The sequence below is a fragment of the Thalia democratica genome, chromosome 1 (genome assembly GCF_965202585.1).
Source record: "Thalia democratica chromosome 1, ktThaDemo2.hap1.1, whole genome shotgun sequence".
NCBI classification, from domain to species: Eukaryota; Metazoa; Chordata; class Thaliacea; order Salpida; family Salpidae; genus Thalia; species Thalia democratica.
Window position 1 is genome coordinate 54,160,879 of NC_139165.1, and position 27,041 is coordinate 54,187,919.

The following is a 27,041-nucleotide window of genomic DNA, read 5'->3' on the forward strand; positions in this document are numbered from 1 at the left end:
AATATTTTCGTGATCCGGCTAAATATTAATTTTAAACAAAGATCCGGATCTGAATGGAAGCTAATTTGAAAAAGATTTCGATCCGGCTGGATGCTAATTGACCTGGTATTTCAGAATTTAGAATCAATATATTAATTACTAAGGTTCTCAAGTATGAAATTTTGTGTTAATTTTTATTAAGTATTCATAACTCTATATCTATTACAACTCTGGACCGAATTAATACTTGTTAGTCTTATAAAAACAGTAACTTACTTACTAGAAAATACTCGAGCCTAAGATTTCAAGCTAAAACATTAAAAAAGCGTTAACTATCCGAAATTGTCTAATTTTGGTAATCCTTGGTTTGAGTTTTCATTAATAATAATATTCAGAACTTAACAAACATTACAAAATTAAACTACTACCTTTTAATTTGAACAAACTAATAAAGATTCATTGCATAATTTTGCACGTATAAAAGAAACCAAACAACAAATAATTTTGATATAATTAACATTTTTACCATAAAAATCGAAAAAATAAAATTAAAAGATCTCGATGAAACACTTAAGGTTAATCATATATTACAGTTGTTTAAATCTAGTTGCATGACGGTTTGGGAAAATCTGCAAGTGCTTGAAATAGCGATTAGGTATAAAATTAGCTTATCCTTGTTAATGTTTATGGTCGGAAATGTTTGTTTTCAAATGTATGAAGTTTCGAACACAACAACTAGTTTCATGGTCATATTTTAAAGTTGACATACTTTGACTCGTTCTAATTTATTTTAAAATCTACTAAAAGCAACGATAGTTATATTTTTGATTAAAATTTTCATATCAACATATTTAAAAAACAGTTTAACCTAGTTAAAAATATACTTTGGCTTGAAATTCTAGTACTTTTACTTTCAAATTATCAAACAGTAATGATCAACTTATGAGACATAACTAAGTTCTGTACTCTATAAATAATATTATCCAACGATTCATCTAAAATACTTTTATAAAAGTACTAACATAAAGTAATAAAAAACTAAACTTAAAAAAAGATTAATCTATAATTAAACATGATAACCATATTAATTTATTAGACTTGTAGATTAAAATCAGTTTCATTAATGAAAATAGTACTAAACGAAAAACTAACATATAAAACAGTCTATTTTATTTTAAATGTAAGGTTAAAGAGTTTAACAAGAATAATTACACTAAAAAGAAGTCAATAAGACATTTGTGGATCATCAAAGTTTTTAACAAGTTGTTTAAAATCTGGAAGTATATTCGAAGTAACATAATTTAAAAGCTCAGTGTCATTTTTATATACGCATTTAAAAGATTTTTTTTTAGAATGGCATACCTGAATCTAAACTGAGTCGAGCACAAGCCGATGTAGAACCTCATCTCAACGCCAGAGTTAACTGTGGCCATGTTAACATTCTGTAAACGATGTTCTCTGAACGGCAATTGCCCCCTTTCAAAGCATATTTACAGCAACCAGCGCAACTACATTGACTCCGAATTCCTGAGTTTTGATTTAAATTTTTTTGAATGTGTGTCTTAATGATATTCTCTCAATTTGCCGTGCACGAATAGCTTATTCGCATATTATGTTTGAAATAGCTGTAAATATGCTTTGAAAGGAAGCAATTGCCGTTCGGAGAACATCTTTTACAAAATGTTTTTAAAAAATTAGATATTTATTAAAAACGACAAAGCTTAAGTGAATTTATATTAAACTTTATAACTGCTTCACATTATTTTTCATTTGAGCTGTGGTCTTGAAATTATTAAGTACAGTTTTAAGAATTATTAACGAGAGATCAAATGTTGTCAAACTCAGTAAAGGAGTAAAGTTTGTCACCACTCTTTAAAAACTTCAACTAAACATATTTAAGTGAACTTAAAGTTATAATGAAACAACTTTGAATAGTAGAAAAAAATTTGTTAGATTTAACAATTGTTGTAAAAAAATAAAAAAAGTTTAATAATTATCTTAAGGTAAACTTAGAACTTTGTTATATTTGTGGTTTATCTATTAATTTTTATGTTTATATTTATATAAAGCAGGGTTTACCAAACTTTTTTTCAATAAGACTTTTTTAAGGATTTGCAAAATCTATGGCCCCCTCAAAAATACAACCATTAAAAATGCCTAAGACCTGTTTTTTTGCTCTTTAACATTAATTCCAGGTGTGCAACTTGGCCTAGTTTGGGAAGCCCTTAATAAGAGGACCATTTCAAAGACTGCATCAAATCATTATTTCAAAAATTATACAAGTTGAAATAAATTTTGTTCACCATGAAGTAAGTTTTACTTAACTTTTGAATTAGTTTATTTTCTAGAATATTTTAATGATAATTTTACTCAAATATATAACTTAGTAATAACAATAATAATTAATGATAATAAAAAGAGCCGCTTTCGAATAGTTGAAATGTAAATATGTGTTTAACAAGTTGTAGAGTCAGTATTTTATTCATGCAAGTATAAAACAACGGTAAGCTGAACATGAAAACGAAAAATCATCATTAAAAATAAAGATTAACTAAACATGTATTTTACTTATAAACGATAAAAACTGGTAACAAACACAAGCATAAAAATAACTAAGTTAAACCAACAAAAGAAAGTTGTGTTTTAAGAAAACAGAGATGTTAACATCACATTCAACCAAGACAAACAATCAGTTAATCAGCTTTACTAGGACTCAATTTATTTAAATATATTTCAGCTTCCTCAGTTAAGAATCTATCAGGATTTGCATTCAAAGCATCCATACTAAATTTGCTCGGTCGTAATCTTAAAAATTATAAAACTAATATACTTAAAAAAATCAGTTTTCATACGTATTGCATTTTTAGTTGAAAATCACATATTTCATAATTTATCGTATTAAACATTACGATTACACATGGTCTAATCTGGTCCTTGTTTGCTAAACTTATGAACTTTCGATTCAAATTTTTTTATATTTTGGTATAAAAAATTGTAAAAACTTGATTTTATAACTTTAAGTACATCAGTTGTTTGACAAAAGAAAAAGTTTAAATCTTTTATAATAGTTTTTGAAATTTCTGAAATTGTTAGTTTCTACAACATAAACTTACTTTGCTTCGCGGTATCAAGAAATTTGAACTCATTACCAGCAAAATTGGTTTTCCTCAATGTACCAAACGTTGCAAAGCTTCTAAAGCAGTTCACTGCGTCGCCTTTAGTATTGTCGAAGTACACAAAATGGATATCTGTTGTTTCTCTTTGACCGACGCGGCGATGCGAAGCCCATAAACTGCCCATGCCACTCCGGCATTGTATAAAATTCAATATCGGCGCTCTTCTCTGGGTTGGTAAACTGTAATTTAACGTGAGTAATTAAAAATAATGGAATTTAAACAAGGAATATTAGAAATATTAGTAATATGTCCTGGAAAAGACGTTAAAAGGTATCCGTCGTGTACGAATCGATAACCGAAAGTTTCTTCGTGCACCAGGTCCTTGGGCCAGATATTTTCAACTTATTTTTGTCGTTCTATTAACTAATATTTAAAAGTTACTTTTAATAACAAACACAAAATACTTTGAACAGCTTACCATGAACCTGGTGGTTTTCAGATCTAAATCTTTATTTTGTTGTATAGTTTCGTCTATAAACAATTTCATTGCCTTACAAATTTTTCCGTATAAACGAAGTCTCTTGCCTGGTACTCGTCCATTGCAGTAAAATGGAAAGTTTTCGTTATTACCACTTCCACTCATTATTTACACAACTTTCAATCAAACAAGAAACTGTTGAATATTTAAAAGTGTAAGTATATTTTAACAAACTCGTAACTTAAAGTCTTGAACTAAGCATTAAATTGTATTTGTGGTGTGTGACTCGATAACCGAAAGGTTTTTTTTCGTACGCCAGATCCTAAGAACAAACTTTTTGAGCACTTTTTGTCGTTCAATAAAAATTGAATATTAACACATAGAACTTAACAAAAGATTAAAAGCCTTTTTTGAAACAAATTTTGCCTTGTAAAAAAAATAGAGGCAAATAAAATTTACTTGTGAAATTTTTCGCATAAATTTTATCAATTAAAACAAAAGTTTAGTGCTTAGTCCTACAACTAAAAATTTCTTAGAATTCTAACTTGCTGAACTAAAGGAAGATGCTTTTTTATAATATGAATAAAAACTATGAAAAAAAGTAACCTTAAAATATACAAATTGTTTATTTTATTTTGTATTTCGTAAGTAGATGAAATATATTTTTTTGAAAAAAATAAGTAAAGAGAGTTACATTTAAGTAGGTAAACTAAAAAGGTTCAATTTAAATTTTTAGTTCAAAGTAATTATAACCATAGTGTTTGAAGTTAAACTGATGATTGCTTTGATAGTTTTAGGATTTAAACGTTTCACTTTTAAATTATCCAGCGGGCAAAGCAAACGGACAGACAACTATGGGTAATTTATTAAAAGAAAAAAGCACAGTTATTTTAAAATAATAATTATTTAAAATATCTTGACTTATCGATATGTTTTTAAACTTTAAAAAAAATTATCTTTTGACATTACTTTAAATCATAGTTTTATTTAAAAAAGTTGTTTAAAAATTTTATTTAGAAATATTTATTTAGATTTAAATTTATAGTTTTAAAGACAAAAAGGAGAAATTAAGTACCATGCAGAAATTTTATTAACAATACTTAAGAAAATATTTATTTAAGCTAAACAATGATATAATTGTAAATAACTGATTTTAGGTAAAAAACCTGGAGAAAAATATTTTGCAAATTTAAGTATATTAATGTTTAGTTTTTTAAACAGCTACCTTGTAGTAAAAAAAGTTATACTTCCGCAATCAGAAAAAGTCAAAGTATAATTTAACTTGTCTTGTGCGATTTTAGTTGCTATCTAAGTTGACCCTAAATTAGTTTTCCAAACATTACAGTTTTGACTGTTTCAAAAATTATGTTGTATTTTTTATTATTTTATTTAATTTTAATTTAGTTTTAAGCTTTAAAACAGTAACTTAAGTTTTGTTTAATTTTTCTCCAAATTTAGTCAACTTTTATTCTATTTAATTTGATATAAAACGACAAATGCACATAAAGTAGGATCTTAAACTATATTATTATTACTAATTAGAGAAAATAATTTTATAAAACATAAGCCTTAAATGCTATAAATAGTGTAAAGAAAAAAATGTCTAAACTTAGTGTCATAAGTTTATGTGTTTTGCTGAGCTATGTAGCTTCTTACGAGTCGTCAGGTGAGAACTATGAACCTGAAGAATTTGCTTCTGAATGCCTAACTGCTCATAATTACTATAGAAAATTACACGGTACTCCTAGGCTTACACTCAGCAACGATTTAAATATAGGAGCTCAAAAGTAAGTGATAAGTAAGATAAAATGTATGTGGCTTTCGGTTAAATGTTCTACGAAGCTTCTACTTTTATAAATAAGCTATTTTTGGTTTTTAACTTGATTCTTTAGAATCATTATTAAAGTACAAGTAAAATAATCTTAAAATAGAAGTAGTGTTTTGACTGAATTTATTTTTACTAACAACTTAGTTTTGTAAATTAAACATAAATAGTATTAAAACCTTAAAAAGTAACCTTTTTTTAAATATTATAAATTGCAGTAACTAATCATTTTAATTATTTAGCGGTTTAATAACATTAAATATAAATGGAAACAACTGTATAAAACTTTAACAAAACTTTTTCACACATTTTCTTCATTCTATATTAACGTTTTAACTATAAAAAAAGATAAGTATTATTACTTGATTTAAATGCATATACAGTAAGCATTCTTTAAAATTAATTAAAGATAAAATACATTATAAAAATTATTTTTTATCTAATAAAAGACTCAAAAGTTCTAAGGCATCAAATATAATTTTGTTTAATTATTCGAAAATTTAGACTATAAGCAACAGACGTATCTAAAAGACATGATTTTTAAATACGACATCAAAAAAGAACGTACAAATAGTTGTTAATCTCTTCAGATATGCTGATTACTTGGCTAGAAAAATGTACATTCCACACCAATTACTTGACTTAAATGTAGGACAAAACTTAGCTTGGAATGAAAGTTTAATAACTGCTGAATTCGCAACAGAATTGTGGTACAAGGAAGAAAAGTATTTTGTCTACAAGAACAAAAGATACTTAGCTAAAACTGGTAATACTTAATTTAAAATGTCATTATTAATAAAAAAATTTACTTCTTGATATATTTAGTTTAAAGGAAAGTTATATTTCTTATATAAAAAATATGAATAAATTTCTAAACATTGCTTATTATTTTTTAAATTTAACGATAACTTTAAATTCAAGTTTTTACTTTAAATTAAATTAAAATTTCATTTATTAAGTTGAACACATGTTTTACAGTTTTTTTTTTCTAAATACCAAAGCTGTGTAGTTAAAAAAATATAAGTAATTTACTTTTTAATATCTACATTTGTTTTGTAATCTTTTTAAAGTTCATAATCACAAAAAATATTACTAAATATTTAAGCAAAATAAGAAAACTTTAAAATCAAAAAACTAACATGTTTTTAAAATATTTTAAACTTTTTAAGAACTTTAAGTCTTATTTTGAGTATATTTAAATTTCGTACTGGTATTTTATCTTTTTTTATTATACATTGATTTATAACAACAGCATAGTTAGTTTAGACTATGACTCTTTTTATGAAAACTTCGTAAACGATCTACAAAAACAAATTCTGTAAACTTGAAAAATAGTTTAGAGTAAGCATTTTACTTTGTTTTAATTTAAAAACACTTTTGAAAACGTTACTGAATTAATAGAATAAAATATTAGAAAAATTTAAGAACAAAAAAAACTTAATTAAGTTTTATTTCTTAAAATATGGCTAAACCCTTCACAGCTATAAACTAATTCAACAAGGCTAAATATAGTTTTAAAAGTATAGCAATTAATTCTCTTTGAAATTTTGTATCATGTTTTAGTTTTACTAAGCTACATGTCAATGGGTCTTTATAGGTTAACTTTGGAAAATATCTTTACCTAATTGGTTACCTTTTTCTAAATATAGCTCACAAATTGTACTTGTACATTTTACAACCAGTTATACGACAACCATAAAAGTTTTATTAGAAACTGCCTAGACTTTTAGATCACAATGCTACTAAATCTTTATTAAAAACTAAACATGGTTCAAAAAACATATAAACTTTAGATAACTTCAACAAAATTATTGGAAAAAACTCAAAACAGCTTGGATGTGCGATAGCAAGAGATAAGTTTGGTGCCTCTTATGTAGTTTCTCGTTACTACCCAAAAGAAAACACTTTAAATTTAAAAGAAAACAGATCGACCCATTTTATATCTAAAAATGATACTCAACTAAATAAAAGCTATGATGAAAAAACGAAAGGAGTATCTGTAGATTATATTGAACCGGAAAAAGAAACTACTACTAAAGTTTCAAACTTTTCGAATCACATAATGATTTCTAATGTTACAAACTCAACTTCGAATAACAGCTCTACTGAGAAATATAAGCCTCTAGAAGATGTAGAATTTATAGAAAATTTTTCTTCTGAGTGTTTGCTTGCACATAACTTTTATCGTAGAAAGCACAACTCACCAGACCTAAAAATAAGTCAAAAACTAAATGCTGAAGCTAATAAGTTAGTGACTATATTTAAATGATATGTTTTAACTTTGTTTAGTTATTTTTGATACTCAAAATAGTTTACTAAGTTTTTAACTTTTTATTTAATAGTCACTTGAAAACTAATGATATGTCTTTAATACTTTTTTGTTCTATGTATTCTTACGTTTAATGTCTGATTAAGACTAAAGAAAACTAATTATCAAAAAATATATATACAGTTAATAATCAACCTACAATGATTTTAAAAGATCTTTTTTTTCAATAATTTTGTAGATTAAACTTTAATACATCTAATGTTTGAACAATTTAGTTTTATTATGGTATACTTAACTTTTCAGTTAGTTTCATGATGGTTGAAACATATTAGAGTTTTAAATTTTTATAGGTGGGCAAAGAACTTAGTAGAACTTGGTGTTGATTATGCGATTCATTCACCAGATACTAGTAAAGGAGAAAGTTTAGCCTGGAGTGAAGGAACGTTGTCGGCAGCACAAGCAGTAACTAATTGGTACAATGATTTCAATCTTTTCCAAGTTGGACATCCTCAATTCTATAAGAAAGCAGGTAGCGATTTAAATATGTTTAAAAAACTTAAGTTTAGATTTAAAGTGCTATAACTGTTAAATAAAAAAAAAATAGTGTACGCTTCAAAAAATTTTATTTTGTATACTAAAATTAAAAGTGTACATTAAATTCATAATAAAACGCTTTCCTTCCAAAGAACTAAATAAGTAGTGTTCGGTATTATTTTAGTTTTTATAAATATAAGTACTGTTGTAATACTACGACTATATTTGACTTACACATTAAACACCTTCTTTTAAAGTTTAGTGTTAGTTTAAAAACTTTATTTAAAAACATTGACTTTTAGAGTAATCTGAAAGTTTTTGCTACTTCTTTTGATTCTTTTAATACTTTATCAATTATTTAACATTGTGCATTTTTAAATATTGTTATCTTATCATCCATTTTAGCGTCGTGAAGAAGTCATGTTCGTATAAGAAGTTTGTATTTTAAACTTATACAAACCTTTTTTTCGTTTTATAAGAAAAACAACTGAATAGTCATGTAATTAACTATTTTTAAAGAACTTAACACTAAACTTTATAAGAAGGTTTTGATTTTGTAGTAACTTTGTATGGCTAAACTAGTTGTACACAGATCATCTAAGACAAGTATTGTGGAACGAAACAACACACGTGGGTTGTGGTGTAGCAATCGGTGAAAATGGTGAGTCGTTTGTCGTAGCGCGGTATTTCCCGAGAGCAAAGTTTTGGAACTTGAACCAGACTGATGAAAGCTTCTTAGAAACAATTTTCCGGACAGTTGTAGAAATGCGATCATACAAAGCTAATAGCACTTCAAGTTCAAAGTATTTTGCAGACATAGTTCCAGACAGCTTATAACATTTCAACAATTAGTAAATAATTATTAAATTTTAAAAAATATCAATCGTATTTTTAAACACGAGTTTTATCATTTTTGAATTGTGTCTTGCATAAAAAGAAAATAAACTGTCAATACCATTTTTAGCTTTATTTTATTAAGGGTAATTTGTATTTTTGTTTTGTTTATGGTAAACATCAATATAATAAAAAGTAAAAATAAAATTGGCTAAAATATTTTGAATAGTTTCGTTATTTTTATTATAAATTTTTGGTATCACAAAAAAGTCAAGCTTACGGCATTTAAATTTTGTATAAAAATAGTTCAAATAGCAAAGTGGGCCCTAAACTAGAAAAGCATTTTTGATTTTTTTTTGTAAAAACTAGTGTTTATAAAGCTAAGTTAGTTATGTTAGCGCGAGTATAATAAAAAGCTAAGTTTTGTTAATCCGTCTACAACAAAAGTTATGCTAGTTAGCGAGAGACAATTTAAAGAACTTTTGCATAAAACAAAACTGGATGCCTTTAAAGTTAAAAATCAAACGTAAAAGAATAAAACTTTTTATTTTAAAGTACAATATATGATTTGTTTCTTATGGTTTAATGTATCTATTTCATAATTTTGTTAAATGAGTTTTATTAGTAATTTAATAGAAACATAACTGTTGCAAATAAAAAAATAACTAAAATAAAAAAACTTTGATATTTTTTTCATTAACCTTGTGAATTTTCGTAGTTTGTGAAAAACTCGCTAATTGAGAAAATATAAATGTGTTTATTAAAATAATTGTCAGAATTACATGTATGTATTCAAAATTTTAAATTTTATTAACAAAACAATATTTCACTCGCTTGAACCATCAGTTGAATAAGATTTTATTCAACTGATGATCTCGTTTGATTAGGTTCAAGCCAGTGAAACACTGTTTTGTTAATAAAATTTAAAATTTTGTATTGGTCATTCTCCTTATAACTAAGTCAAGAACTTTTATTGTTATCAATAGAGTAAAAAGTACACAATTACATGTTTGTATATTAGTATCTGTAAATTATAATAAAATTAATAAATTATTTTCTCTAAATGCAATTTGTTTAAAACATTTTTGAACTAATTAATTTGGCATCTTTTACTTAACTTTTATTGATCAAATTAAGTAGAACATGACTTTTCTCACAGCGAAAACTTTATTTATATTTCACAACTTTATATTACAGCGTGTTTGTTTAGACGTGGGTACGGGTCGTAGTTTACCAAAATAAGATACTGCTATATATATTTTAATAATTTATATGTTTCAATTAAACTGGAAACTGATACGGTAAGTATAAATACTTTTGAATCAAAAATTACGCTAATAATCTTTTTTAATAATCTGTATTTTTTTAAAATCTTCTCTACTGTTTAGTAGGGTATTAAATAAAGGATCTTCATAAAGTCTTATGTAATTGTTGAAATTTTTACTAATAAGTAAAGCAATAAACTTATCTAAACTTAACAGATAAAAAAATAAAAATTTTATCGTTATCAAATAAACTATCATTATGTCTTGAGTACCAATAAACTTTCCACCGTAGCTCTCCAATCTTTTTGCTTTGTTTCATTTTACAATTAATTAATTAGCTTTCCTTGTATTCGCTTAAGCACGTAATTACAATTACTAATTGATCACTAGTTAATTAACTACTTTTGCATTACCTTATTCTATTATATATATTTGTGTGCTTCGTATCATTTTATTGTCACTTTTAAAAGCTCTGAAGATCCTTCTTGGTGAAACGGCGTAAGCTTAAGTTGACAATCGTTGAGTAAAATATATTTTAGTAATTAGGCTCTTTTATATTGAGCACTGTATTTCATATAGTTTTATAACTTATGTAATATGCTTTTATAATTTAATGAAAGAAAAAAAAAACTAAAAGAGTAAAAACGCTAAAAACTATAAAAAAAGTTATAACATTTTTTTTTTAATTTTAATTTAAATTATATACAATGAAAGTAAGTAGATGACTTAAAGTAACAGTATATCATAGAAACAAACGAATATTATATAGTATCTACACAAGTAACTAAAAAAACACCTTTAAAAAGATTGAATAATGTAATTCATATTATTAACAAAAACTTTCCCAAATTACTTGCTTTATTTAACTGACGTTACTAAATACATAATCCATAAAAAAAAATCGTGAAAATAATTTTCATAACTGTGCAATATACGTGCTGCAGGTTTTATCTTCATCGGAAGTCGTCAAAACAAAAAGCAAAACGTTTATAAAAAAGCCTTTACTTGTCTTACTCTGTTTATCAACTTAAATAACTTTGTCAACAGATCCTTACATACTTTTAGCACATCATTACTCGACATAAAACAGCCGAATGTTTATATTCATTAGAAGCAGCCAACAAAATTGATGCATTTGTTCTGATTTTTAAATGTTACGTTTAGTTTAGACTTTTGGCTCATGTTTTTTTTTGATAGTGCAACTTCAATATTATTTAATTGCTCACATTATATAAATTAGATAATTCTATCACAAAAAATTAGTTGGCTATCAAAATATTCGTTCTATCAGGGTAGTTCTAACTACTAAAAAAATACAAGATATCTTTTTATAAGAGGTTAACGTTTAGCTAGGTTAAAAAAAAAACGGTCCTTTTATAGAACGGGTGACGATAAAAAACTGTTTAGACTTTTTCTAAAAATCCATATATGAATAGTTATAGATTATCATGTAGAAACTGAGTTTTAAAACTTTATGTTAAACTAGGTGTTAAAAACATACAGGCCCCAGGCCGAACCCAATCCGTCGAAAAGAAATCTCTGGCCTGCAAGGTTTTTTAGACTGAATACAATTTTTGCAAAATAAACTTATAAGTTTTATGATAAAAACAATTTCAAATCTACCCTTTTTTTTGTCCTTTATGTGTTTATTAAGTTTATAAAAATTATTTTAAAATTTTGTATTATATTTTCCCAGAACTACACGGCCTGCAAAAATAGTTTCTGTAAAATTTGGCTCTCCTAATAAAAAAATTTCCACCTATATACTAGATTTAAACAACGATACGATAAAACAAAGTTACCAACTATTATGTGCAAATTAGCCTTATAACTCCTAATGTTATCAATCGTATCGATCAAAAACTTTGAGAATATTTTCAAAAAGTGTTTTTTAACAAAATTGTTAGCAATATACTACATAATATACTTTTAGTTATTACAAAATACACTGCACAATTACATATCTCTACATTAAATTGTTACACATCTTTACATTAACAAGCATAACATAAAGCAATATTTTACTTATATCACCAATATTTAAATCGGAATGATGTCAAGCAATCGAGAAAAATAGTGTTAGTTGAGTTTTTGAAATGGCAGATATAAACTTTTGAAATGTAAATACTTTAAATTTTCATATAAAAACACGAAAGAAACATAAAGTTATGTTTAAGTTACGAGGTTCGGCGTTTACAAACGAACATTCGATACATATTGGTTAAGGCTAAAGTTTTGGTTATAGGGCTGGTTAAAATATAAAGCTTTGCTAAAAATAGCTAATGCCTAAACTTAAAAAAGGACAAAAAAAATCAAAACTAAAACAAACTAATTTATTGAATAACTCACGACAAACCGTATCTTATGGAAGGTGTTTGAAGAAAACAAACTATTTAAACGATGTTGTAAAGTTTTAAGCACTTACTTTTATCCGCTCAAACTGATACTTTGATGATTAAGCAATGCATGTAAATTTAATGTTAGATCAGTTCTGGGAGTTAAGTAAAAAGATAATACGAAATTTATTTAACTTAAAGTTAAGTGTTTTGTTTAAACTAAAGAAACTTCATTATGCTTATTTTATTTCTTAATTTACTCTCTACAATTTTTGAAACAGTTTCGTACAAAAAAACAACACTATTGTTTGTTAATTACATGACAAACAACATATATTTCAAACTCTTAACCTTCAAATTCTGATTAATAAATTTAAGTATCAATAACTAAAAAAAGTTGGAAACAATCAAAATTATACTTAAAGGTCTATTAACTATAGATTATGTTAGTAAAAAATTAAAATTATGTTTATTAAAGAGGCGAATGATAATAATATAAATATCCGTCTGTCAGTAAGCTGTAGGCTAACTTTAGTCATATTAAAAAATATATAAACTAAAATAAAAATTAATATTGCGTAAGATGTACAAAAAAGATTTAAAAAGGTAAAACTAAATACAAAATAAAATAGATATTCACACTTAATCAGAATTGCTATAGTTTGAATCGTCGTGCACCAAAATTGGTTTGTATCATAAAACCTTTAACACAAAATAAATGTACAACCTTTTTATTTTAAACGTTTCTACTCTTTCTTGTCCGAAGTTAGATTTCTTAGGAACTAGAATAATTTTAAACTTTTAATAATATTTTTAAATATTTTTTTAAACCTTGAACACTAAAATAGTAGGCTAAATATGTAAAAATATAGATAACACCTGAGTTGACTTAAATTATAATCTTCAATAAAGTAATTATCTTCTTTTAGGTATCATGTTTGACCGAAGTTCTCACACAGCATTTAATTGTAATTGAAAAGCCAACTTAATTGAAACAAAATTTTTATCTACATCCTCAGAAGTAAACATTTTAATAGCTTAAGGTTAGGGTACGCCAATTTAATTTAGCTTTGCCTTAGGATATTAATTTATAAACTGAAGATATAGCTTTTATTTTTTGAAAATAGCAACATGCAGTAAATTATAGCATATCGATTAAAAAAACTCATAAATTTAGAAAATTTAGTTTCTTTTTTACAATGTTTTGTTAGCATTTGAATGCAGCTCTTATTAATGTATAAAAAAGAAGTATAAAAAGTCGATAGCTGCATCGAAAACTTTTTGGTAAGCAGTATCGCTATGAAGTTATAGTTTTGTATTTTTTGTTTGACCGCTTATAATGTCTACATTTTTGTTATTTAAAATGAAAAGAAAAAAACACAGACATGGAACTTAAGTTATTTCAAAAATTAATTTCAAATTTTTACGATTTTTTTATGAGTAGAGTAAGTTTAAATACTTTAATCATTGTTTAAAAAACTTTTAAAGTTAATTTTTGTTAAAGTTTTGGAGTATGCATATTTGCAGTTAAAAAAAAATAGTCAAGTTTTGAAGTCTATAAACGTATAAACATTGTAAATTTATGGTAAAAAAAGATAGTTTTTTTAATACTAAGCTAACATAGCCTGTAAAAAAACTAAATCGATATTTAAAAATGTTTATTTATATAGTTTGTACACTGTGATTCCCTAACTTTTTTCAAGTGCTTTTGTAGTACAGATAATTTGAAACACCTTTAAGTTTGTTTACTTTTTAAATATTGTAACTGTGATCAAATGATTAAGTAATGATAATGTTATAACTTTTCAAAATATTACTTAAAATGTATTTGTATTATTTATAACTTTAGCTACAACTATTATCTTTACTCTACGTTTAAGTTAATCATAGATTGTTCTATATGAATATACTTTTCGTAATTATGTAATAGAGTTATACAAGTGTCTTCGTTTATTTTATAGTTCTTACGTTAAAATAATATGATGCATTGTAAAAGTTTTAACCAAAACTGAATACTAGCAGAATTAAAAACAAAAGTGAAATAAAATTGTTACCAAGCTATATAAGGTATTAAATTGAATACATAGTTTACGTTAACTCCTGCAAGCAGTCTATGATTTTACGTGTTGTATCGAATTAAACATACCTCTTACAATCACCTTTCTTACTTCAAACCGTTTTTTTTTTTAATATGACTAAAAACTTATTTAAACCTACTAAAATAGGTCTGTATTTATAAAATAATATTAATTATATTTATTTGTAAAGAATTTAAAAAATTATAAAGCATCATTATCTATCAGGTTGAATCTTCTAGTATATTTTAATTTAAGTTACTTTTTTCATGTTGCCCATTAAAATTAAAAATAAATAAATATATTTTCAAAACTTGAATTGTCATGTAAGCTTTTGAATATATGTTTCAACTTTTATGGGCTATTCAAAACTGTTAGTCATAAAAATCATTATATCTTGGAAATGTATATAGTTTTTAAAAACCTTAAAAACCTGTCGTAAAATGTCTAAAACTATCAAGCTTGTAGATAATTTGTTGAATTAAAACCTAAATTAAAAAAAAAAAAATTACAGGTCTTAAAGCTGGTTTTTTTGCTTAATGATGATGTATTTAAAACTTTTATTTTGTTTGATTCTTGTTTTATGCTTATCAAACATTTCTATTTGCAAATACTACGATATTTGTGGTCAACCAAACTATGAAGAATCACACAATGAGTATCCAGTCAAATCAGTTTGTTCTCAGACTGTTTTTTCTACAGATGGCAAGGTATTTGAAATAAATAAACTAGTTTAGACAATGTTTACCTACTATTATGAAGTTTTTAGACTTACAATATTTTTTTGTTTAAAAAAGTACAAAGTTTGTTTTAACTACATATATATAACAAAAATTTTAGATGATCGAACTTGAAATATGGGAAGTTTACAAAAACAGTTTTAAATGCAATCTCAATTCATTAACAGTTGTTATTGGCTCAAAAAGGGTTCGTTACCATAACAAACAAATATCATTAGTTAATAGAAATTTAAAAACTTTATAGATTTACTTAAATATAAACATGTCTAAAAGGAATGAACAAAAAAAATCGAAAATGTTTAAATATTGTAAAACCATAACTACTACTTGCTAGTTATCAACTTATTAAAACTGATAAAGTTAAATATCTTTATTTATTGCAACAAACATTATAGATAAAAGGAGCTAGTTTATGCACTAGAACTAACCCTCACTTTTTCCGTTCCCACAAAAGTATTAAAGTGGTTTTTGAAAGCAATACTGCTTACAACTCAACTGCTTTTGCTATGTTTTGGAGATACGTAAACGGTTAACAAATTTTAGTTTTTTTTTAAGCAAATTGTTATTAGAATTATAACTTAGATACTAACTAATATAATCAATGTGGTTTAAAATAAAAATCATGTTAATTAGTTTCTTAGCGGTTGATTTCGTAACTAAGTGTTGTTACTTTTTACATTTAAAATGTAACTGAAACCTAAATCTATTGTTTTTGACATTTTAAATAACAATATTAATTTAAGAAAATAACAGGACTTAATTTTCATTTTTTAAATAAAAGTTTGTGATAATTGTTCATTAAATAAATCAAGATACGTTTGTCTTTAAATAATTAGACTTTATGTTTATTAAGATCAGTTCCTACTATAAATAAGTGATTCTAAAAAGTATACAAAGGCACTAAAGCATTTAATGAGTTATGAAGTTTTTATCAGTAAAAAATATGGTTTTTAACTAGGTGCACACTTTATACTTTCTAGCTTTTAAAATCTGACTTAGGTTAGTTTGTATTAATATCTCGAATTAAAAAGTAACATTTGTAGATGTATATATTAAAAAGTATTGACTAGTAATTTATTTGCACAACGTTTTAACTTTTAAGACATTAGTAAAAACTACAACTTTTCAACTGTTACTTTTTTCAATAGTTATCTAACAATTAAACTACCGCGTCGTTAAAAAAATGTTTTTTACAACCTTAGCACAGCTGTAGTTTTCTTAATTGATCCTAATAACATTGTTTCATCGTTTCATTTTTTTTTGCAAACGTTTCTAGTTAGTAATATGGTTTTACTTTAATGCTAGTTACATCAACAGGCTAGAAGTATTTTTTTAACATCACATTATAGTTATATTATCAAATGAATATGTCGTAATTATATGTTTAACCAGATTGTACAAACAATGGATTTCGATGTTGGAATGGAACTTGTATACCTTCAGAAAACAGATGTAATGGATATCTTGACTGTTACGACCATAAAGATGAGTTTGACTGCGTAATTGGTGAGAATTTCAAAATAGTTTCTAAATGTTATTAGGATTAAAAAATCAGTATATATGAACATATGATATGGTTTATCATTCATAGTAATGTTTTTGAAATATCTTACTTACTATGTAAAAAAGTTATCAAAACCTTAGAGATTTTTTATATAGGAGCAAAGACATTAGAAAATGATCATGAAATACCCAAGGTAGTAACAAAAGCTACACTTCCGGTTAACCAAACCTCATTGCCGATTTTTTCGACTATAGAAGCAAGAACTGCAGTACAACCAACTACAAAAATTACATTTTCAAAAGCAATGACTACCAAACCTACTAAAATACTAGCTCCAAGTAAGGATAAGAGTAAAAATAAAACCATAGAAGAAAAATTTTCACGTGTCCAAAATGATTCAAAAAGTTTTTCAATGTTATGTCATGAGTATCATAACTTTTACCGTCGAAAACATGGATCACCGGACATTCAGCTTGACAATCAACTTAATTCGGAAGCTCAAAAGTAAACTATTCAATGTTTATATTTTATGTTTTGGTTATCCATTATTTTGTTTTCTTAAAAATTAAAATTATAATAGTACGATTTTGAGTAAATGGCATTAGAACATGTTCGATTTTCTTATGTAACCAAAATATAAATTTCTTAAATATGTTATTTGTTAAGCATTAAAAAATCTTCATCAACATTCTAAGCTTAGTTTACGTCAAAAATCTAACAATTTAACAATATGCCTTAAACTTTTTATTCATAAGCCTTACTGTATACGATTAGTAAGTGTTCGTTTTTTTAAGATTAAAAAAAAAACATTGTATTAACAAACTTTATAATAAAACTACATACTGAATTGTACCTTAAAACCTATGTCATTACTTTACTTTTCTTTGTGATTTTAAACTTTGTTTGATTTTAAAAATTAAACTGAAATTATTTTAAATATAAAAAATAGTGCACGTAAATGGGTTATATATTTAAATATCAGACTAAAAATATTTAAGTTGGGCTGACTACTTAGCAAATGAAGATAAATTTCGCTATTCATCAAACAAAACAGTCGGCGAGAATTTAGCTTGGGGATCAACGTTAGTAACTGCCAAGAAAGCAACAGAACAGTGGTACAGGGGGATTGATTACTTTGATTTTAATCGGCCAAAATATTATTACAAAGCAAGTATGTATTAAATTAAATAAAAAATGTCAAACTTATACAAACAGCTTTATTATAAAATAACCTAAAGCACTAAACATCTTTATTAAGTGTAATATAAATTATTATAATATTTGTTAACTAACTGAAAAAAAGTTTATACTATTATATTCAATTAAAGTATTAAATTTTAGTTTATCGTAGTATTTTTAGAAAAAAGTAAGCTCTAAAATGAAGCTTCATGTAAGTAAATGTACCATACGGTATCTTATAACAACCACTCAAGCTAAACAATGTTTGACAATTTATTTTTTGAAATAGCAGCATTTTGTAGAGCTAACAAACCTATATTTGTAATAACGCTTTACCTTTATTGTTAGACTAATGATGTTTTTAGAATTAACTTAAAAAATAAATCAAAAAACCCTTGCTAAGACTTTATGTTACCGTATGTTATGTAACAAAAATACACTGTTTTAGTTTTTTTCAGAAACTTATATAGACGAAACTTTTATCAATATAACCAAACTAATTAAGATATACTGTATCACAAAAAAAAAACTTCATTTTAATTATATTTAGCATTATAACTAATCAATCAGAATCTAATTTGTAAAACTACTATAAGCGCCTAAGTTTTATAATAACTTTTTAGGTTTTCTAAAAGTTAGTATACAGTATGTACGAAAAATGTTAAACTTTGTAAGTCTTACGTGTTCTTATTTTATTGGGTTATGTGATTAATCATCGACCGTTTTTTTTTTATGATAAGAATTTTTTTTAGGCTCCTTCACCAAGATGATATGGAAAAATTCACGTTTTCTTGGTTGTGCAATATCACAAGGCAAAAGTGGTGCTTCTTTCATAGTAGCTAAATACTACCCAAGAGGAAATATATTATCACCAGGTGCATTTGCAAAGAATGTTGGAAGCATAACTGAATTTGAAAAACCATTAGCAAATTTTAATACATCAAAAGGTTTTTTAACAAGTTCTACAATGCAATCCAGTCTATTAAAAAATTCGACTAAAACTTTGTTTAATTACATATTCTCATTCGACGGTGAATCAGAGGTTAACACTACGAAATTACCACATTATAGTAAGATAATCCCAGCAACAACTACAAATGAAATTTCAGTTATTAAAAATTTCTCAGACAGAACTGCATTATCACAAAACAATGTAGCTAAAAAAATTACCGAAGCTATACCAGCAAGTACACAGTTGGAAGACTTTGCAAATTTCACTTCTTTAACAGACAGAAATACGATAAACAACTCAACTATGTTTACTCCAGGAGAAAAATATATAACAGAAAATACTACTGAACATAACAAAAATTATATAACAAACACTAGAAATATTACTGATATACCAATATTGACTTCCATTTTACAAGAGAGCTTTAAAGATTTAAATGCTACTACTAATTCAAATGTCACAAACTTTGTATCTACTATAAAAGCTGTAAATAATAGTACTAACGCATATACTTTGTCTGACAACTTTTCAAATGAATGCCTGTTGGCACACAACTATTTTAGAAAAATTCATGGTGTTGAAGACCTTCAACTTGACGAAAAACTTCAATTTGAAGCTCAGGAGTAAGTTAGCAAATACTTAAAATAAAAAAAAAAGGTTTTTTTCAAGTTTCATTTACTTTAAATAAAGTAAACATTCTAGTAGCATTTAGATTAACTATTCAAAATACATATTTTTTGATTTTTTAAATTATTAAGTTGTTTTTTTATTTTATATGCAAATGCTTTATGTTTTGTATGCTTTTTTATCACAAAACAAATAATTTATTTAAATAAGGAAATAACTATTATACAACAACTTTAAGTATTGTTTAAAGATTTTTTCAGATACTTCTAGATATAACTTATATTTAGAGTTTTAATTGCCTTTAAATCATTAAAGTCTAAATAGATTTTCTAACACATCTTTTTTTTACAAAAGAATTGTTAAGCTTTACATTTTAATAGTTCTTTTCACGATGTACAAGTTTAAACTTAACACTATATAACTTAAAAAATTAAAAAAATTAAAATAGTTTAATGAACAAATGATTGCTATAAATTTGTACTAAAATAATAATAGATTTTTAGTATACTTTTTATTTATCACAAGTTTTACTGATAAAACAATTACTGTTAAACAAAACGTTCTTTCTGCTTGACTTTTGTTAAATAAGGATTTCAAAAATATAAACTTTTATAATCTTAAAAAAAAGTTTCCAAATAATATCACTATTTACCTTTAAATTAATAAATTTAAATCGGGATGTTGGATTTTAGAATTAAATTGTTTATTTTCGATTATCCGTTAAACCTTATGATAGTTTAGGAATCATATCTCAGTGTAGGAGGTAGATTGAATAAATGACTGTGTAGATAAAAAAGTAATATGTTTAAAATTATATTTAAAGTGGTTTAATTTCAGTTGGGCAAATTATCTAGCAAGTATAGGTGTGAAAAATATGCAGTATTCAATAAATGATACTACCGGTGAAAATATCGCCTGGAGTTTAACTGGAATGACAGGCATTGAAGCGACTACAAAATGGTACAATGAAATTAATAACTATAGTTTTGATAAACCTGGGTATTCTTCAGAAACAGGTTAAAAAATATTAAAAAGTTTTTTTTTAAGTATTAATTTGTAAACGGTGGATTTGTTTACGATTTTTTTTAATGATAAAAAACTATATACTTAACTGTTCAATTTTTAATAGTAGTAAATTAGAAACTTTATCATCAATTATTAATAATATTAATGAAGTAGTTTTTAATTTTGTTTTTAGTTTATTTACTTATTTTTATACTCCAGTGTTTAGTTACAATATTTGTTTTATAAACAATTTATAGCTCACCAAGTTTAAAGTAGCTTAATAAACAAAAGTATAGTTTATTTTCTATAAATTTTATTTTTTTAGATTAAGTAGTTTTGTTGGTTCATATATCTAGTTTACAGACATAAAAATAAAAAAGTGACTTTTCAAATATTTTTGCTATTTTTCAAAATCATGTTAAAAATAAATTGTTAAATTAGGCAATTATTAATGCTATAAAAATCATAATTACTTTCTTATTCTTAAACTTAACAGGTCATTTTTTGCAAATAGTTTGGAAAAACACAAAACAGCTTGGTTGTGCAATTGCTAATAATAAAAATGGAGAGTCTTTTGTAGTTGCAAAATATTACCCGAAAGGGAACTTAGTAACTGAAAAAGAGTTAAGAACAAACGTGATGAGGCCTAATATTTATGAAACACAAACTGTATCAATTGATAGTACTACTAAATTTCAAGCAATAACTCAAGAGCAAATCCAAACTACCACTGTTTCAGATAATTTTTCGGTTGAATGTCTAACAACTCACAACTTTTACAGAAATAAACACGGTTCTCAAAATCTTTATCTAAGTGAAGATCTCACCATAGAAGCTCAAAAGTTATTTAATTAGTTCACATACTAAGTTCAAAATATAGCAAAACAGTTTTATTACTTTAACAAAATAAAAGGTAATAATATAAAAAAGAGTTAATATCATGTTTTTTGAAAGTGTTATTCAAAAAATTTTATTAAATTGTTTTATGAGAAAAATTTTTGGAGTGAGAGCTAAAAGTAAGAAAAAAATTATTGAGATAAACTTACTGGATGCTTTAGAAAATTCCTTACGCTTTCGAAAAAAGAACACAAAACATATATATAAATTCATTGCTTACTAATAGTCTAGTTTAGAAATAAATTATTCTATATAAATTGAGTATTTTTAAAGATTTCATGTCTTTGTCTATGCTTTTATGTATAGTAGTTCATAGAAAATATAATTAAAGCATTTTCTTTTATCATATCTACCAAAAAAATTGAAAGAACATTTTGTAAGTTTTTAGTACATAGTGTATTGTAGGTACTACAGTTTTTTATACTTTTAAATTAGTTTCAATTTATTTCAATCAATATTTTAAAAAATATATATAATGATAAAATAGATAAAATAGATAAAACCGTTTGTATATACTTAAAAATTCTATATACCTAAAGTTTGATTAAAAATGTTATTTAAAATATAAATAAAACTACAACTATAGTCTAAATTAATATAAAATTTATTATTATATTCTATGAACAGATGGGCTGACTACCTTGCAAGTGTTGGCAGAGAAGAAATAAAGCATTCGTCTACTGTTAATGGTGAAAATATAGCTTGGAGTTCATCAGATATGTCATCAAAGCAAGCAACTAATAATTGGTACAGCGAAATAAAGTATTATGATTTTGACAAGCCTGGATTTTCCTCTGAAACTGGTAAGTTATTTATAATATATCATACAAAGTATTATTACTATTATATAAACATAAACAAACTAGGTCAAAGCTTAATTAACTTTTAAAGTTAACAATTAAAAGTACTGTTAGTGAGATATCGGATCCAAGTATCCGAACCCGGCAGGATAATTTCGTTATTTGTTTCCGATGCAGCCGGACTCTAAATCAAAGTTTTATCTGGATAAGGCCGGATGTTAATTTGAAAAAGTATCCAGATTCCGCAGTACCCTATTTTGAAAATTTAATAGAGACCCTAGTTAAAAAAAACGGTAAATCACTGAATACATTTTCCATTTTGTTTTAGCTCTTTCCTGTGGTCTGCACTCTGCACTTGCTTGAAAAAAGGTAACAGACATATTGGATGGAAGTTTTGAGACTTGCAATAGATATCCTGGAGTTCATGCATATTTTAGCTATTTTTGAAACTTACACATAGACTAGACTTACACTATACGGAAAAGTTTTAAAAATTGCATTTGATACGACGAGAAAAATTGAAACTTTATTATATATTCTGAAGTTCATGGTCTAAAAAAGGTCTCAAGCGTATTTTAGGGTAGTTTTGTAACTTGCACTAGACATTACGCAACTAAAAGTACGGTATTTTTCCTATAAGTATTGAAAAAAAGAATATTACTACAAATTTTAGATTTATTTATTATATTAGTTTCTTGTTTGTTAAAATAAGTGAAGCACCTGATTGAAATTTTTTATTATTAGTTTACAAAAAGTCTTGAAGGAGGCCTTTATGTTTAAAACTACTTTCTAATTTATTTAAATCATTATTTTAATGCTAAACTCTAAGAGTACAAAAAATTATATAAGATTACTTAGTTTAAACTATACTTTTAACTTTTGTTTTTAACAGGTCATTTCACTCAGGTTGTTTGGAATGAATCAGTCAAACTTGGATGTGCAATTTCAAAAAATAGTGCTGGAGAATCTTTTATTGTTGCAAATTATTACCCTCGAGGAAATTGGGTTATGGAAGGAGAATTTGAAAATAATGTTGGGAATTTGTTATTTTAAATCCTTAAATTGTGTATTTTAAAAATAATTCGTACAAGGTAAAAAATGTATACAATAACCTTAAACTACATTCAATTTTCTATTAAATCATGTCGGTGTACTTTTGTGAAAATACTTAAAATACTTTAACAAAAAAAACTTCAGAAAATATTGTTAAACTAATTAAATATATCTGATACTCCAAATGTAAATAACAACTTTTTTATTTACAAAAAGGTTATTGTCTTTATCTAACATGCAATTTTCTAATTTTGATAAAGAAGTATTGTAAAATGTATTACAATTTATACATTTTACTTTTTTTTAATTGTTTTAATAAAAAATGTTTGTGATTAACTAAAAGTAATAATGCCTTTTTTTTGTGTATTTGCTAGAATATAAATTATTATCAAAAACATTTTAAACATAAAACTTATAATAGCAGGAATCTGCAGTTAACGGACAAGATATTGTTTGACAAGCAAAATTTTGTAACCCGCGATGCATTTTTAGCTTAAAAACAACTAATGTTGAAAAACTTTTTATTATAAAACGAGCCATATTGTAGCTTAGCCAAAAAAAAACTAATATAGTTCGTAAATAACTTCATATATAAAACTAGTAAGTTTAAACGATGTGGTCGTTAACAAATACTTAGTTCATTTAGAACTAGATAAGTTCTTTAAGGTAAAAGTTAATAAAACTTAACAAAGTAAGTGGAAAAACCAAAGTGTGAACATTATATAATAGTATATGACGGTGTTATAAAATCGATAAATGCTATAAAAAAGTGTTATACATGTTTACGAAAGTTTGCCATATTTTGCTGTATTTGTCATTTTTTTCATACATTGCTATATTTGCCAAATGATATTTATTGTTACACCAAATAATATTTATAACATCTACATTTAAAGTTTTTGTCCCTGATAAGATTGTGGAAATTAACTAGTTATACAAGGGGGTTTCAAAAAAAAGATTTAGTTTCAATAGTACCCTAATATTTTTTTTAGATATGTTGTTTTTTTGTTTTGAGTACACTGTGCTACTTAAACTAATACTTTCTCATTACAGATTTTCTCTTATGGTTACATATTTTAAGTGAGTTTTTTTTAACACTGTGGCCAGCGGAGAACTTTTTGAGTTCAGTCACCTCTCGCTAATCAACGCATTCGTATAGTTACGCATTTTAAAACTCTCAAAAATACAAAAAGCTTGAAAATTATTTAATATTGAAAAGTTTTTTCCATGGAAATAGTTAATAAGACATTTAATTTTTTATATATTATCTTATATGCTAATATTTTAGGAAATATATTTTCAAAAAAACTTATATTTTTGAATTTTAACTTTGTGCCTTTCATAAGGGACCTATAGAATTCTTTGGCTTTGTTCTTTATATTTTAGGTGTCTTAACCCTCTTTATAACTTTAAATCAAACAATGTACAATTTTTAATTTACTCACAACTTTTATGGCATAAAGTTTAATTTCAACTCAATAAATCTATTATGTTTAGCTAATTTGTTCATGCCCAACTAATATGAAACCTTTCTTACAGGGTGTTAGAGAATAAGTTTTCTCTAATATCATGCAAGCAAAGTTTAATCTTAGGTGGGCAAGTAACGTTGTAAAAAATTTGTTTTCACATTATTAGTTTTTATTAAAACACTTTTTACATATATGTACAACTTGAATAAAAACTAAGTGGAAAAAAAATCCACAAACTGTCTTAAATCAAATACATTATAAAATAACAGCTAACATAGTAGGTTTATTACCTACCTTATACTTTACGCACTTTTACTAGGGAACGGGTCTAAATTGCACTAAGACAAAAATGCACGAGGTTACTAAATTGCACGAGGGGACTAAATTGCACGAGTGCACAAAAATTCACGAAGACGATTTTGCACAAAGTAAAAAAAATATTAAAATAAAGAAAAAATTACTGACTGAGGGTTTGGTTAGGAGTAACAGTGATAGTAAAAAAGAAATAATAATTACAAATAAAAAAAAAAAAAATTAACAAAAAATTACCGACCTAGGGTAGGGGTTAGGGGTAATAGTGATAGTAAAAAAAAAAAGAAAAATTAATAAAAATATTAAAAATAATACAAAAAAAATTTAACCAGAGCAAAATTGTCTCCGTGCAAAAGTGTCTTCGTGCAAAAAAGACCCTTTATGCAAAAATACCTTCGTGCAATCTTATCTTCGTGCAACTTTATCCTCTCGTGCAAAAGTATCTTTGTGAAGTTTTGTGCACTCGTGCAATTTTGGACGCTCGTGCAATTTAAACATCTACTAAAAGTCTGCTGCCGACCCTTGTGTTAAAGTGAAAAAATGTATGTTTATTGCAGTGCTGCAACAATTTTATCATTTTTATATGACAACTAAGTATGTTTATTTTTCAAGCTTTTTACAAATAAACATAGTAAACAATGAACTTCACCGCACTACCAACAACAACAGCATTCGAGACAACCTACGACCGGTTTCGCCTTTCAAGCCTTTTATTAAAATAAATTAAATATATGTACAATAAGCTTATTAAAAGTGTTTTTGACATTTTACAATTAACAGTTTATAATAAATATAATTTACTTTAGTACGCTTTAATTTTTCCTTTGGATATAATTCGAGACCATTATTTTTTTTACAAACTTGTAAGACTTATTATAAAAGTGTTAAAACAAATTAAATATAGAAGACAAGAATTTGATTTATTTACGCTTTATAACATTATTAATGGCAATTACAATATTTTTGTTCAGTCAATTTTTAAGTTTTTCCCATAAAAATTATCATTTAAGAGGAAATAAACGAAAACGAAAATATAATCACAATTTTAACAATAGCCAGTGACAAGGTTAATTTTTTTCACAGAGCAAAGACTCTATGGAACAAGTTACCACATGATGTGGTATCGTGTGCGAGAGTGGAACATTTTCGCTTAAAACTAAAAAGATTTAATTTTAAAACAGTCTAAATATCAATGAAATTCAGTAACTTTCCACAAAAACAATACAGAAGAATAAATAAATAAATTTTTTATAACATTTATCCCATCTAAATTGGCTATTGATTTCTTCATTTTTCTGTTTGTTATATCAAATATATTTGTTTCCCTACGCCTCCGCCCTGACAGACTATTAATTTACTTTTATTAATTTTGTACAAATTTATTTGTATGTACTATGCTATCGCCTTTTATATCAAGCAAATAAGTTTAAACTTATTATTGAGTTATTTATAATTTTAACTTCGTTTAATATTTGTGTATGTTTATTTTTTGTTGACTATAAATGTATTTTATTTTTTGTTTTTCTCATTGTGTGTCCTGTTTAAGTGGCTCAGGTTTTGTTGCCTGAGTCTAACACTGCACAATAAACAATATAATGATAAATGAAAAAATTATAAGTCTAACTTTTGAACTTTTTAATTGGTTAGGTTAGAGTTTGAAAAACTGTAAGTTTAGTACGTAACGCATTTTTATTAAAAGAACACGGTCTAGTTTTTTTAATTCTCATAAACTATCAACTAATGATGTTAAGGTCAGTAAGTTAAGTTTAATTAAACATTTTTTCTAATCTTT

The 27,041-nt window shown here is 25.4% G+C and overlaps 1 protein-coding gene across 1 annotated transcript; it reads left to right on the plus strand.

Annotated features, from left to right (window-relative positions):
• The first annotated feature begins 5,172 nt into the window (after positions 1–5,172).
• LOC145837643 (uncharacterized) lies at positions 5,173–26,365 on the plus strand. Its single transcript, XM_082945130.1, has 10 exons — positions 5,173–5,360; positions 8,018–8,165; positions 16,844–16,950; positions 17,954–18,126; positions 18,887–19,081; positions 19,505–19,709; positions 21,501–21,560; positions 22,243–22,418; positions 23,308–23,447; positions 26,333–26,365. The coding sequence occupies exons 1-10, from the start codon at positions 5,173–5,175 to the stop codon at positions 26,363–26,365; spliced, it is 1,425 nt and encodes a 474-aa protein (XP_082801256.1).
• The last annotated feature ends 676 nt before the right edge of the window (positions 26,366–27,041 follow it).

Bases quoted from the DNA above. Each gene is read 5' to 3' on its own strand.
- LOC145837643 (XM_082945130.1), top strand. From the start codon at position 5,173: ATGTCTAAACTTAGTGTCATAAGTTTATGTGTTTTGCTGAGCTATGTA. The intron at 18,127-18,886 runs GTATGTATTAAA...AATTTTTTTTAG, and splicing joins AAAATATTATTACAAAGCAA to GCTCCTTCACCAAGATGATA. The intron at 19,082-19,504 runs GTTTTTTAACAA...CCATTTTACAAG, and splicing joins AAATTTTAATACATCAAAAG to AGAGCTTTAAAGATTTAAAT.